This window comes from Lissotriton helveticus, chromosome 2_2 (assembly GCF_964261635.1).
Source record: "Lissotriton helveticus chromosome 2_2, aLisHel1.1, whole genome shotgun sequence".
NCBI classification, from domain to species: domain Eukaryota; kingdom Metazoa; phylum Chordata; class Amphibia; order Caudata; family Salamandridae; genus Lissotriton; species Lissotriton helveticus.
In genome coordinates this window covers 254,435,066-254,450,467 of record NC_136060.1, presented here as the reverse complement: position 1 = coordinate 254,450,467, position 15,402 = coordinate 254,435,066, and the positions used below count along the sequence as shown (strand labels likewise).

The following is a 15,402-nucleotide window of genomic DNA, read 5'->3' as shown; positions in this document are numbered from 1 at the left end:
AGGAACTCGGGATGCTCCGATACTGCAAGTGTGGGTAAGACTGAATTTGGGCTGGTCGGCCCCATTGGAACTTTCTTGTTAGATAGCGGTGTGGCACTGGAACACCTTTGACTTTAGGACAGTTGGTGTGGACTTTTGTGATTCAGACTACTAGTGGAACTTGCCCTGGATGTTGGCTATAGTGAACGGGGAATAACAACTATTGCTAGAATAAGGATAGATAGGGCAACAGGTAACCGCCTGCAAAACACTAGAGCCCGGACCTCAGAGGGGATTGTGTAGTTATTTTTGAATGTGGTATTACGCTTTGTTTTTTAACAGTATATTAAAATACTATTCTTTTTTCGTAAAAGTATTTGGCTAGACAATAATGTATTGCTGGTGCTGGGCATATAATTTGAATTGTGAGCATGTGTTCACCCACATGTATCTACCCAACCCCCCGAGGGAGATTTGGACAGCTTGGACCACACTAACCCTCAGAGTTAAGTGCTGAGGGGGAAGTGGACCCAGTTGCTCAGGATTCATTGTAGGTCGGGCCCTGGGACATCAGATGTTAAAAGACTTCAAACCTTTTGGTGGGCCCAGTGTCTTCTGCTTAACCCACAGCCCTCTGAACAGAGTACTGACAGTGAGAACGAGCATATCACCAGAGAATGATAGCAAGACTACTTCCTGAAAGAAGAAGAGGACGTCTCCTTCCTTTGGCACTTTTTGTTTTTCTTATGAGAAGCCCTTTTAGGAGATCCTTCCCTGTCAGGAATTTAGTCAGTGAAGTTCCAAGAAGAGCTGTGGGCCTGTGTCAATTGGACATATAAAGACAGGAAGTAAATCCCACGTGCCTGTTGGTGATTTATTTATACCAGTTTTGTCACATCTTAAGTGGGCAGAGTCCATGGCTAAGACTTCATGGACACATGGGTTGTGTCTGAGAGCTCAGGAAAAAGTTTCTTGATCCAATCCGATGCTAGGGGCAAATTCATAAGGTGAGGACTTAGCGAGAAGATGTGTCCATCTGAATATTGAAGTTCTACATTTTATAAAGAAATCTACAAGGCACTAATATAGAATCCATTGTTTTAGACACTAGACGAAAGCTTGGCAGGTTATCCTTGGGTGAGAGTGCTCTTCTTGCCACATATAATCAGCTCTGGCAATCAGATGAAGTCTGCTGTTTTGCGCCTTGCAGTAACTGGTGCCCACAGAAACGCAAAACATTTTTTTCAGTACGAAGTTATCAAATATTTTCGGGCTTTGTCTTTTTTGGAGACTTTAGGTGGTTTGGATCATGCTTGCAGCGCTTCCTCCTTCCCCCATTGAGTACTTGATGTTCAACTTGTCACATGGAAGACAGGCCACTCTATGGTTCGTACATCTTCACTCACTTGAGGGAGCTGCAGGTGTTATCAGGCGTTATCTACTGAAGAGTACCTCGCATAAATTTTTAAAACCCTATCAGACTTCAATATCAATGTATTCCTCTTCCCTGGACCTTTATCACTAATCTGTCTTGGAACGCGGAGGCCTTCCTCTATATTCTGGACTTTTGGAGGCTGCTGCACTTTGAGTTCAAGATGTTTTTTTTTTTGTTCTTCATAGAAAATTGTTGCACCAATGTTGGTCCTCTCCATAGAAGGGGGCGTCCAAGGCCTCGGGTCTCTCTTGAGCAGTGTCCTGCATCAACGAGTGTTTCCTGTGCCCTGGAGTCCTGTCTGCTGGCATTACTGTAATAAGGGTTTAAGCACCGTCAGTGAGTGGATTTTGTGACAGAAGGCAACAATGAAGGCTACTCGTGGCTTATTTGTAGCTACGAATTATCCCACATTTTATTTTAAAATGTAATTCCATCCGAACATGTTATGACAAGAGAACCTTTGTCTGCTTTTACCTCGAGTTTCTTCCTGCGAGTCGGTAAGTGGTATGGGAAATTCACTGCATTTCTTTTTTTTTTCTTCTTTTTTTTATTTAAAAAGAGAAATTTTTATTGGCATACAGGAACAAGAACCATACAAAAATATATATATATGGGTGGTGCATACAATAGCGTTTTTTTTCCGTCACAGCCCGTTCGAGAGTGCGCGCTGTTTGTTTTCCCTTTATTACAAAAAAAAAAAAGAAAGAGAGAAAGAAAGAAAAGGAGAAAAAGGGGGGGGGGCCTACTGGTGCTTCTTCAGGTGGTCATCGAGTGGGCGCCACATGTGTAGTTTGGCGTTGTGTTCTTTCGAGAAGTTGCCTGTGATGTTGTCTGCCCCTCTCAGGAAAGTGACCCAATTAATCCATGTTTTAAAGTTTGCTTTGGCTGTGTTTTTCCAGTTCGTTAGGATTATTTTAAGGGCTGCTGTGAGGAGTAGGTCCAGGAGTTCTCTCTCTTCTCTACTTTTTAGGTTCGCGGTTAGATGTTCTGTCGCCAGGCTTACGAAGCTGATTGTTAGGTCTGTTTTGAGCATATCGTTCAGGAAGGAGTTGATCTGTGTCCAGAACCTCCTGACTTTCACGCAGGTGAAAATGAGGTGTTCGAGGGTGCCCTCTTCTTTCTGGCAGTTCCAGCATTTGTCAGAGTCTGCGATGCCGACCTTGTGAAGCTTGGATGGCGTCCAGTAGGCCTTGTGGAGCAGCCAGTACTTCGTTTGCGCTAGTTGTGGGGTGACTTTGTTTGTTGTAGCTGAACTCCACATTTTTGCCCGCTCTATTCCATTCATTTGCCTGCCCAGGAGTGTCTCCCATGCGTTGGTGGCTTTCTTGTTCTGCGCCAGCGTGGAGGGGGTCAGGAGCTTGTAGATCTTTGCCGTTTGGTGACCTGTTGAGTTGAGGAGCAGCAGGTACTTGATGTTGCCTGGCTCCTCTCTGCGTAGGTTGGCTTTCGTTATTGCTGTCTTCATCTTGAGGAAGTTGTAGAGCTCTTGGTGTGGGAGGCCGTGTAGCTGCTGTAGGTTCTGAAACGTCAGCGGTCCTTGCTTGCTTTCTGTCTGGTTGGGGAGGCTGATGCCTTTCTCGATCCATATGTTGTTGTTCAGGATCGTACCATGATATGTTACCCTTGTGTTGAACCAGATGGATTCCCATGCTGTGCTTCTCAGCTTCTGCGCCATGCGTTTGTCTACTTTCAACAGTGCCTCCCTCGTGTGTTTCAGTATGGCGTTGGACTTTAGTGGGTGCCGGTTTGCTGTTAGAAGGGCTATTGGCTTAAGCCCTCCCAGGATGTCTTGTTCGACTTCTAGCCATACTGGTGTGTACATTTGTGTGCTGTCTATCCAGGCGATCCCCTGTCTCGCTAGGCATGCCATTTGGTATATTTTGAAGTTCGCCAAGTTGAGGCCTCCGAGGTCTCTCGCCAGTCTTAGTTTCTGTAGGCTTATCCTTGGTTTTTTGTTTTTCCATAGGAAGATGTTTAAGAGTTGATCTAGTTTTTTGTGGAATGTCTCTGTCATTAGGAGTGGTAGCATTGTCAGTGTGTAGTTTATCGCCGGTGTTATCATCATTTTGATTGTTTCAATTCGACCCCACCAACTTATGTATTTGGGTGACCATAGCTCCAGCCTTTCCTTTATTTTTTTCAGTGTCAGGTCCTCGTTTTGTTGTAGCGTTGATGCAAGGTCTCTTCCAAAGTGGAGTCCTAGATATTTCAGTGGTTTCGTCTGCCAGGCCAGCCCAGATTCGCCTAGGACCTCTCTCGTGGTGTGGACATTCATCGGCTTGCACTCCGATTTCTCCTTATTGAGTTTGTAGCCTGAGGCTTCCGCGTACTCTCCTATGGTGGCCATTAGCGCTTTTATTGACGTGGAGGGATTCGCTGTTGTTATTAGGATGTCGTCTGCGTACGCCGCTAGTTTGACAGTCTTCTTCCTGATCTTGACGCCTGTTATGTCTGAGTTGTCCCGTATTCTGGCTAGCAGGGGTTCTAGAGCAAGTAGGAAGAGGCCGGGTGAGAGGGGGCATCCTTGTCTGGTGCCTCTTCCCAGCGTGAGTGTTTCAGATGCACTGCCGTTTACCACTATTTTTGCTTTCGGTTTGTTGTAGAGGGACATGACCATTGCCGTGTACTTTTCCCCCAGTCCGAAACGTCCCATGCAGTTTCTCAGGAAGGGCCATGAGACTCTGTCAAAGGCCTTCTCCGCGTCCAGCGCTATCATGACTGCTTGTTCGTTGCTATTTGCCGTGTGGTTGATTAGATGGCAAAGTAGCCTTGTGTTGTCCTGCGATAGTCTGTTTTTAATGTAGCCCACTTGTGAGGTGTGGATTATCTCCGGCAGTATTCTGTTTAGTCTGTTGGCTAAGACCTTCGCGTAGATTTTGCAGTCGACATTTATTAGCGATATTGGTCTGTAGTTCTGGGGGTATTGTGGGTCTTTCCCCTCCTTAGGGATTATGGTGATGTTGGCTTCGCACATGGACTCCGTCATCTTCCCGTTCTGGATGCACGTCGAGTACGTTTGTGCCATTAGCGTTTTAATGTGTTCGCTGAACGTTTTGTAGAATGCCGCGGAGTATCTGTCTGGTCCTGGTGCTTTGTTCTGTTTCAGTTGGGTTATGGCTGTTCCGATCTCTTCTTCCGTTATGTCTGCTTCGAGCGATTCCCTCTCGTCTTCCTTGAGTTTTGGCAGATTGGTGTTACTGAGCAGACCTAGCCCTGCATCTTTGCTCAGGGTCCGATCTTCGGTGTGCGGCATGCATGCGCGTCCCAGCACCAGGACTCTGTGAACTCAAACGAACAAAATCTACCTCAGACAATCGCTCAACAAGAGCAAACGCAACAACCTCAGTAGAGACACCGCAACCACGAAAGAAGAGACGGAACAACAACAATATCCTTTTCTTCTCTTCATTCTTTCTGTCTCTCTTTGTTTTATAAGCCAGCACATGATCCTGGGGGGCCAGGCTAACACCAGGAACTTATCAAGACTCGGGGGGGGGGGGGGAAAGTGTGAGGACCCTTGCTGTCGCACACCCGAGGTACTACTGACGGGGGGAGGAGGAGAGGGGGGGAGGTGGGGGGGACAGGGGGGAGAAGTGATGCAGGTGGACAAGAAAGCAGCGCATGTTACAGCACCCATCGGTGTAATGGACAAAATGTTCTTATTATTTCCCTTTTCTACATACATCTTTTACTTTTTCCCTCTTTGCACTCCCACGCAGACCCCTGGGGGGGGCCGCACAATGCAAAACAGCAGCGACAGCACCAAACCACCATGACAGACCCAACGAAGGCAGTCCTGTCTACCGACCTGAAGATAGTTTCCATGAACGTTAAAGGACTGAATCACCCGGTCAAACGAAGGAAAATACTGGAACACCTGGCCAAACTAAAGGGAGACATATACATGCTGCAAGAGACCAAGCTCTCAGAAGAGGAAGCAGGGCAACTCAAGGCCAGATGGATAGGGGAAATACACTGCTCACCAGCAAAAGGGAAGAAAAGAGGAGTAATAACAATCCTGAGCAAGAAGGCCAACCTGACAACACAATCTACGGACGCAGACGAAGACGGCCGCATGCTAATAACGAGCGTCCAAAGAGGGAGCGACAGAATACACGTGGCCAACATATACGGCCCCAACTCCGAGGAGAAACAGTTCTGGCAAGCAGTAAACAGCAAACTGTCCAGCCTGCCCCAAGAGGACCTCCTGATCACGGCCGGGGACATGAATAGAACAATGGACCAAGCAACGGACAGACACCCGATCAGATCGAGCCACACCTCCAGCAACAGCAGCAACACCCTGAAAGACCTGTGTACCAAACAACACCTAGCAGACCCATGGAGGCTACAACACCCAACTGCACGTGAGTACACCTTCTACTCACATCCTCACAACTCCTACAGCAGGATTGACTACATATTGATGTCCAACACCCACACGCACCTTATAGAGCAGACGGAGATAGCCCCGATAACCATCTCAGACCACGCTCACATAACGCTCACTCTCAGTATTCAAGCAAGCCGGGCCGAAGAGGCTGAAATGCCAGAAACCGGTCCCCGGTAGCTTGTCTCCTTTCTGGTGAAGAATTGGCTTGGTAGTTTGGTCTGCCCTGTTCCCATGATGCACTGGGCCAGGGACAGACTAATTTGCATATAGCCAGGTTCTGAGCTGGGATGGGGCAGTGAGATAAATAACGGTGATGGATCAAGCCCTGATCTTTGGACTGGGTAAGAGTGGTCTGCTTAATTCAGACACTCTGTTCATCACCACCCCCTTTTCTGTATCGTTTTTGGCCACTATAGGTGTGGCAGGGTATACTCAGACATGAGTCCCTTTCTCACTGCTCCATCAGGATTCAAGCAAGCCGGGCCGAAGAGGCTGAAATGCCAGAAACCGGTCCCCGGTAGCTTGTCTCCTTTCTGGTGAAGAATTGGCTTGGTAGTTTGGTCTGCCCTGTTCCCATGATGCACTGGGCCAGGGACAGACTAATTTGCATATAGCCAGGTTCTGAGCTGGGATGGGGCAGTGAGATAAATAACGGTGATGGATCAAGCCCTGATCTTTGGACTGGGTAAGAGTGGTCTGCTTAATTCAGACACTCTGTTCATCACCACCCCCTTTTCTGTATCGTTTTTGGCCACTATAGGTGTGGCAGGGTATACTCAGACATGAGTCCCTTTCTCACTGCTCCATCAGGATTCAAGCAAGCCGGGCCGAAGAGGCTGAAATGCCAGAAACCGGTCCCCGGTAGCTTGTCTCCTTTCTGGTGAAGAATTGGCTTGGTAGTTTGGTCTGCCCTGTTCCCATGATGCACTGGGCCAGGGACAGACTAATTTGCATATAGCCAGGTTCTGAGCTGGGATGGGGCAGTGAGATAAATAACGGTGATGGATCAAGCCCTGATCTTTGGACTGGGTAAGAGTGGTCTGCTTAATTCAGACACTCTGTTCATCACCACCCCCTTTTCTGTATCGTTTTTGGCCACTATAGGTGTGGCAGGGTATACTCAGACATGAGTCCCTTTCTCACTGCTCCATCAGGATTCAAGCAAGCCGGGCCGAAGAGGCTGAAATGCCAGAAACCGGTCCCCGGTAGCTTGTCTCCTTTCTGGTGAAGAATTGGCTTGGTAGTTTGGTCTGCCCTGTTCCCATGATGCACTGGGCCAGGGACAGACTAATTTGCATATAGCCAGGTTCTGAGCTGGGATGGGGCAGTGAGATAAATAACGGTGATGGATCAAGCCCTGATCTTTGGACTGGGTAAGAGTGGTCTGCTTAATTCAGACACTCTGTTCATCACCACCCCCTTTTCTGTATCGTTTTTGGCCACTATAGGTGTGGCAGGGTATACTCAGACATGAGTCCCTTTCTCACTGCTCCATCAGGATTCAAGCAAGCCGGGCCGAAGAGGCTGAAATGCCAGAAACCGGTCCCCGGTAGCTTGTCTCCTTTCTGGTGAAGAATTGGCTTGGTAGTTTGGTCTGCCCTGTTCCCATGATGCACTGGGCCAGGGACAGACTAATTTGCATATAGCCAGGTTCTGAGCTGGGATGGGGCAGTGAGATAAATAACGGTGATGGATCAAGCCCTGATCTTTGGACTGGGTAAGAGTGGTCTGCTTAATTCAGACACTCTGTTCATCACCACCCCCTTTTTCTGTATCGTTTTTGGCCACTATAGGTGTGGCAGGGTATACTCAGACATGAGTCCCTTTCTCACTGCTCCATCAGGATTCAAGCAAGCCGGGCCGAAGAGGCTGAAATGCCAGAAACCGGTCCCCGGTAGCTTGTCTCCTTTCTGGTGAAGAATTGGCTTGGTAGTTTGGTCTGCCCTGTTCCCATGATGCACTGGGCCAGGGACAGACTAATTTGCATATAGCCAGGTTCTGAGCTGGGATGGGGCAGTGAGATAAATAACGGTGATGGATCAAGCCCTGATCTTTGGACTGGGTAAGAGTGGTCTGCTTAATTCAGACACTCTGTTCATCACCACCCCCTTTTCTGTATCGTTTTTGGCCACTATAGGTGTGGCAGGGTATACTCAGACATGAGTCCCTTTCTCACTGCTCCATCAGGATTCAAGCAAGCCGGGCCGAAGAGGCTGAAATGCCAGAAACCGGTCCCCGGTAGCTTGTCTCCTTTCTGGTGAAGAATTGGCTTGGTAGTTTGGTCTGCCCTGTTCCCATGATGCACTGGGCCAGGGACAGACTAATTTGCATATAGCCAGGTTCTGAGCTGGGATGGGGCAGTGAGATAAATAACGGTGATGGATCAAGCCCTGATCTTTGGACTGGGTAAGAGTGGTCTGCTTAATTCAGACACTCTGTTTATCACCACCCCCTTTTCTGTATCACTCTCAGTGGCAAACACAACGAGAGCCCAACGAGGAGATGGAGGCTCAACGACGACATCCTCCAGAGTAGCGAGAACATTAAAGAAATCGAAGCCACAATTAAAGAATACCTCGAGCACAACGACAATGGCGAGGTAGGCAAAGACACCATCTGGGACGCCCTTAAAGCAACACTGAGGGGGAAACTAATAAATATCAAATCCAGGAAGAACAGAAGCAGAAACAAGAAAATCACTGAGCTGGAGGAGGAGATAACAGCACTGGAGAGAGGCCACTGCGCAAACATAACAGACAAGAACACGCTCACCCTACTCACAAAAAAGAAATATGAACTGAACAAGATCCTAAGTGAGAGAGCAGGGTCCTGGCTAACAAAGTTCAAATCAGTCAACCTATGCGCAGCAAACAAAGCAGGCAAACAGCTGGCATCCTACCTCAAGGCAAAACAGAGGCAGCACACGATAGCAGCAATAACAGATCGAACGAACAAATCTCAAACAACGAACAAAGGTATACTAGAAGTCTTCAGACAATTCTACCAAGAGCTGTACACCGAAGATCGGACCCTGAGCAATTCACTGCATTTCTAATGAAAACGAAATGCCACTGAAAATAACCTTCTTTCTTACAGCAGAGGGCCATTTACAGGTCAGTCTGAACGTTTTCTTGATGCTGGTGCCCTAGGCAACTACTGGGTACTTCGAAATGGTGTGGGCAGCAGTGCCTTTCAATTTTAGTATGTCTTACACCATGGGTACTCGTAAACATTTACCCAAGGGCCACAAATTATGGTGTGTGTGGTGTGACCGAGGGCCGCACTGTGACGGTAGGGGTTCCTGGGTGGGTTATGGATAGTGTAAGGGGGTCCACAAAAATGTTAAGTAAACGGGCAAGCATTTATTTGAAGGTGACCTAAAGTTAAGTAAGTTCTGCAGGACACCACAGTAGGTACTTAATTTAACCTGCAAATAAATGCTTGCTCGTCTATTTTTTTCTAAATATTAGTGCTCAGCAAATAAGCAGCAGCTCGTGCTACTGTTCACCAGGGGGTGAACGAATGTAAAGGTCAAGAGGGCCGCAAGCGACCCCCAGTCTGTACTTTGAGTACTTATACCATCTGTGTTTCTCTTACCAAAGCAATGTGGGTATCGTGTTCTGTTCCTTCAACGATCAAACACAGTGAACTGTAAGAAACTGTTAAATTAAGGTGTAATAAAATTTGACGAGGTGGAGTAAGGTGAAATAAAGGCCATGAACTCCAGTTACAGCAGTAGTTCATTTCCTAACCAGTGAGTTTGAGGGACACATTTCTTTTATTACGCCAGGGGTAATTGCCCACTTAAAAATGCCAATAGGTAAGTGAGATTATTCTTTGGTATTCATACAGAGGGATTGTGATTAACTGAATGTAATGACCTTTAGAAAAAAAATCTCGCTTTTTAGTGCTTTGGGAGTCAGTCATATATTTAAACCCACATTTCACGTAGAACTACTCGGCAAATTTCAGTTTCATCGTCCTCATTTTCTTTCTGATTTCTTCCATTAGGTATTTCCAAGGAGTTGCCCATTTTCTGGATCTTCCCATACTTCTTTGAGTCACGGATCCTCAGTGTATTCCCCAGCTTCTCTATGCTGGACTATCAGGTAAACATCTGTTAGATACACAGTGTTTTAACCGGGACACCATCCCTTTAAATTCGACATGTTATCTCTAAATGTTAAAGGTGGTTGGCACGCATTATGAAAGTTATATTTGCATTCAGGAACATTAGACCTGAAATACTAACACCGACAGGGCTGACAGATAAAGAACAGCAGGCTAGCTTAGTCTCCTGGTGTCTGCTGTTTATCCTGACAATTTTCAAGTTAACTTGGTTTGGACTATTATTTTCATCTGTTTACCTCCAGCTCCCAAATGCTGCTTGTCACTTGAATATGAATAAAACACCGGGAAATGTTACACACTTGTCCATCATATCCTGGAATGTCGCAGGGCTAAAAAGATTGCTTACCTGTGACGCAGCACTTACGTATCTTCAAGCAAATGACATTCTTTGCCTATAAGAGACATGGGCCGCTGAACCCCTAATTATCCCAGGTTTTTTTGAATTTCACGCTGCAGCTACAAAACGTAACATCTTTGGTAGAAAATCTGGTGGGCTCTCAATTTTCATTAATCATGCTCATAAAATAGAGGTAACATCAGTAATAAAACACATTTCCAATTTGCAAGCACTACTGATCGGAGGTATCAAAAATAATAACATCTCAATTCGCCTTTTATTAATCAACTGCTATGTCAACCCCGCCACTCAGCAAAAAAAGCTAGTATTAAAAACATTGACAAGAGAAATGGACCACCTCATAAATAAATATGCTTCACATTTTCCAATTATCGTTGGGAACATGAACACCGGGGAATTGGGTCACGCAACAGGGGAACCTACAAATAACTTAGAATCGGCTCCTCTGCAGTGGCTCCTTTTTACGCAAAATATGGTTTCCGCCCACACCATCAAAAAAGCTGTGGATCCTCTCTGGCATCCTCTTCCCACCTTCAGGGACAAGTCAGTAATTGATTACATCTTTATTTCGGATAACCTGCTAACCTACTTCAACAGATTTGGAGGCCCTTCAGCTGACCCAACTTGTTACTCAATCCACACATGTGGCTGGTCACATTTTGGACCCGTTTTTTACTAACCTAACGGATGTCCAAGTCCTGGCTATTTCTCCAGTGGGCTGGACCGATCATTTTTTGGTGTCCGTCTGGCTATCTCTCCCCGAAACCCCTACTATTCCATCTCCTAAGTGGATCCCTCGGCGTCACTGGAATAAGCTTAGGCTAGAGGACCTACATTACATCTTGGCTGAAGAGCCATTAGGCCCTCTGCTTAACGCCACCTCGGGCTACGACCAGTTCTGCAGCTGGATTACCAAGGCGCTCGACGTATTGGTGCCCATCATCTCTAGTAAATCCAGCTCCAGGCAGTCGAGTCCTTGGTATGACAGTGCCCTCCGCGCTCTGAAGGGTTCATGTAGACGGGCAGAAAGGGAGTGGCGGAAGACGTATGACGTCGTAAAAAAAAACGCGTACTTGGCTTCCGTCAAGCTCTACCATCGAGCCATTTGTAGAACCCGTGCGGCGTTCTACGCGACGGAATTCCGCAACAGCCTCAATCCATCTAAGACTATCTTCAAAACCCTTAAAATCTGTTGGCTAAGAGAGCTAATCTGCAAGTGGACGGTTCTACCTCCCACTGTGAGACTCTAGCCGCTTTCTTTTTGGAGAAAGTCAAGACCATCTATCAGTCGGTTCCCCAGTACGACGCTGCCTTCCATTTTTCTGAACGGTCCTCGTAGTTGCCCGGTATTACACTCTCTCCCTACTCTTTCCTGGGATGGGTTTGTCAAGTGGGCACAGCGAGTCAAGTCCGGTTCTCCTGCGGACCCGCTCAGACCTGCCCTCTTTAGAGATCCTTCTTTTCAGGGGCGCACTGTAGTGTGTTCGCTGATTAACCTTTCCTTGACCTCAGGTACAGTTCCTGCCAAGTGGAAGCAGGCGGTGGTTTCTCCAGTCCTGAAAAAACCATCATTGGATCCTTTAAAACCGGAAAACTACCGCCCCATTTCATTGCTTCCCTGGCCGGCCAAAGTCATGGAGGCTCACGTCAACCTGGCCCTCTCCGAGCATACGGCCCGGGCCAATGTCCTCGATCCCACGCAGAATGGGTTCCGTGCTGGTCACAGCACGGAGACTGCCCTTCTGGCAATGGTAGAACATCTGCGGATTGTGTTGGATGCAGGTCAAACGGCAGCGCTTATTCTACTAGACCTTAGCGCTGCCTTTGACACGGTGTCCCACCGCATCCTTCTGCACCGCCTGGAGGACATTGGCATCTGTGGCTCTGCTCTGCAGTGGTTCCGTTCCTTTCTGAGCGATCGCTCCTTCTGCGTTGCCACCCCTCCTTTTCAGTCCAAATACCATCAGTTGGACCTGGGGGTTCCTCAGGGCTCCTCGCTGAGTCCCACGCTTTTCAACCTGTACGTGCGGCCGCTAGCTGATGTCGCCAGGCAGTGGGGCCTAACCATGGTCTCTTACGCCGACGACACGCAGCTAGCGGTTACGATCAGCGGGGATGTCGAACAGGATGCCCCCAGGTTCCGAAACGGGCTGAGAGAGGTGGCCAGCTGGATGAATAACAACTGTCTCCAGCTGAACGCGAAGAAAACTGAGGTGATGATTGTTGGGAGGGGAGCGGATCGCTGGGGGGACAGCTGGTGGCCTCTTGAGTTAGGGCCGGCCCCTACACCAGTGATGGAACTTAGAAACCTGGGAGTGTGGTTAGATCACACCCTCTGCTTCACTACCCATACCAAGAGAGTGGCGGCATGCTGTTTTGGTGTCCTGCGTGGGCTAAGGCCGGTGCTCAAATTTTTTTGATGCTCCGACAAGACAGTTGGTCATTCAAGCGACGATTATCTCCCGGCTGGACTATGCCAGCTCACTCCTGCTGGGAGTAAACCAATCTGAGATCGTTCGCTTACAGCGCGTACAGAACGCGGCTGCGAGAGCAGTGGTGGGTCTGCCAAGGTACTGTCCCACTTCCAATATTCTGCGGTCCCTACATTGGTTACCGATCAAAAGTCGAATTCATTTTAAGGCCCTTAGCATTGCTTTCAAAATCTTAAAAGGGTCGGCACCTGAGATTCTCAAGAATCTGGTATCCGCCTATGTCCCGACTCGCTCCCTCAGATCTCTTGGGCAATTCCTTGCGGTTGTCCCGCGTTTCAGGCTTAGCCGGATGGGCGGTCGTTCTTTTCGTGTGAGAGCTGCGGCTCTCTGGAACTCTCTCCCTTTGGAAATCCGCCTGCTAGAGGATCTATTAGCATTCCGTAGGGCCGTGAAAACTTATCTGTTTTAATTCACCTTATATTCACTTTTCTGTCCCTTTTAGCGTTGTGTTGTGTTCACCTTTTTCCTGCGCCAGGACGCTCCTTAGCTGGAGCATCTGTGCGCAAAATAAATGATATTAACATAACATAACATAACAAAACAACTTTGAAGTGGGAAATAGGGACAAGAGTGACCATAGACCTCTGAGGGTATCCCTTGAGCTAAATGGGAAAACTGCAAAAAAATTGGAAATATTGGGAGCTTCAACTGGAGAAGAGCACCACGAAGTTTTGAGAAGAATAAAATGGACCACAAATATAGGCCCAAAGTTCTTGGAGTGGATCAGATACAAAGAGTCAAGTCTAATAAAAAGTCAAGTCTAATAAAAAGCTCTCACTGAATCCCTCTGGTGTCGGTTGTCTGCAGCGCCGGGACACCCCCGTCGGGGGTAGCCGTGCGCTTTACAAGCTTCAAATAATAATAATAATAATAATAATAATAATAGACAGAGTATTGCATCCCCATTGGAGCTCTGGAAAGGACTCCTTGATGAATTAAAAAATGTTCGCGGGCGAGATACTGGGAGCCCTAAAGCACAGGACTCCTATCCACAAAGCCAGCCATCACAATTAAAACCAAGGGCCCCCAGCGCAGACCAAATGAAACCTCTCAAAGGCCTTGAAGGCAAGAAGAACAGGCGCCACAAATTCCCACATATCGGAAATAAAAGTGCTTCGTAGGGAACACAGGAAGAAAATATGGGAATTACGATCTAAGAAAATTGAGGCAGAGTGGCTGAAAATGCATAATCTTCTTAGGGAAAAGGGTCATATCCAACTCTGGAGATACATCAAACAACAGAGCCACATTGGCCAAAGCAAGGAAAACGGGGTGGGAGCCGCCGAGTGGGTCAAACACGCAAAGCAGCTGTATACGACACAGCAGAATACGACTGAAATCCAAGTACAACAAAGTACCCCAGAACCTCATAATAAGGACAAAATGCCAGTTATTACCAAGGTCGAGATTACCAATCTGATTAAAAAAATGAGGTCAGATGGGGCCCCTGGTCCTAATGGAGTCCCAGCAGCAGTGCTTAAAGCCTCCCACGTATTTTGGGCGGATCAGTTAACACCACCTTTTAAGCACGCGTTTGCCACTTCTACAGTTCCAGCCTCGTGGAAAGGCTCAATACTCGTTCCGATTCATAAAAAAGGGGACCGCACGAAACCTGAAAATTATCGACTGGGCGCTCTATTAGATATAGAAGCAAAAGCATATGCCAGATTACTGTTGAAGGAACTAGAAACCTGGGCAAAAGATCATAACATCCTTCCTTTCTTCCAGTCTGGTTTTAGGCCTCAGAGTTCCAGCATAGACAATATTCTAGTACTGGGACACTTGTTATTATGTGCGACCCAGACATCACAACTACCGTTGTTTTGCTGTTTTGTGGATTACAGCGCAGCTTTCGACCGAGTTGACCGCGGAAAGCTATGGGAAAAACTTAGCAACTGGGGCATACCACAAAAGCTTTTAAAGGCAATAATTGCCCTGCAAGAGGAGACCTGGGTACGCATCAAAATCAGCCAAACGTCCGTAACAAATAAAGTTCTAACCAACAATGGCCTTAAACATGGGTGCGTTCTGGCCCCTTTACTCTTTAATATCTACACAGCCGATCTGGGGAAAGTCCTGGAGGGGGCAAATCTACTAACACCAAGGCTGGGGAATGTGAGGGTCCAATTCCTCCAATATGCTGATGACATTGTTATTATGGATCACACTAGGACAGGTCTACAGAAAGCCTTAGAAGCGCTGCCTAGATTTAATCAAAAGAACAACCTCATGGTGAATCAGGAGAAGACCAGGATAATAATCTTTGGGAAGTACCATCGAAAGAAGACAGCTCTATGGCGCCTAGGAGAGTTGCAAATCAGAACTTGCAAAAGCTATAATTATTTGGGTCTCAGGATATCGGAAAGGGTCAATCCCTCAGCCCATTTGAAATATTTGAGAAGTAAGGGGTCCAGCATTATCTGTAGCCTGAGAAATCTCAATCAAAGACTACACAGCCCAACTGTAGAACCTATTTTGAAAGTCTTAAAAGCAAAAGTAGTGCCCTCCCTCAATTACGGCCACCTAGTCTTTCCTGGTGCTTATACTAAATTCCTTAAGAGCCACCAAATCTCTGCATACAAGAAGGTGTTAGGCATCCCGCGACAGGCCAGGA

General features: G+C 47.3%; 1 protein-coding gene across 1 annotated transcript in view; it reads left to right on the top strand.

The window, feature by feature from the left end:
• Positions 1–15,402, top strand: part of ZCCHC4 (zinc finger CCHC-type containing 4) — a 374,799-nt gene that overhangs the window by 229,855 nt on the left and 129,542 nt on the right. Inside the window, exon 8 of the mRNA XM_078678377.1 lies at positions 9,819–9,916. Coding sequence (XP_078534503.1) covers positions 9,819–9,916 — 98 coding nt within the window. The remainder of the gene's footprint in view (positions 1–9,818; positions 9,917–15,402) is intronic.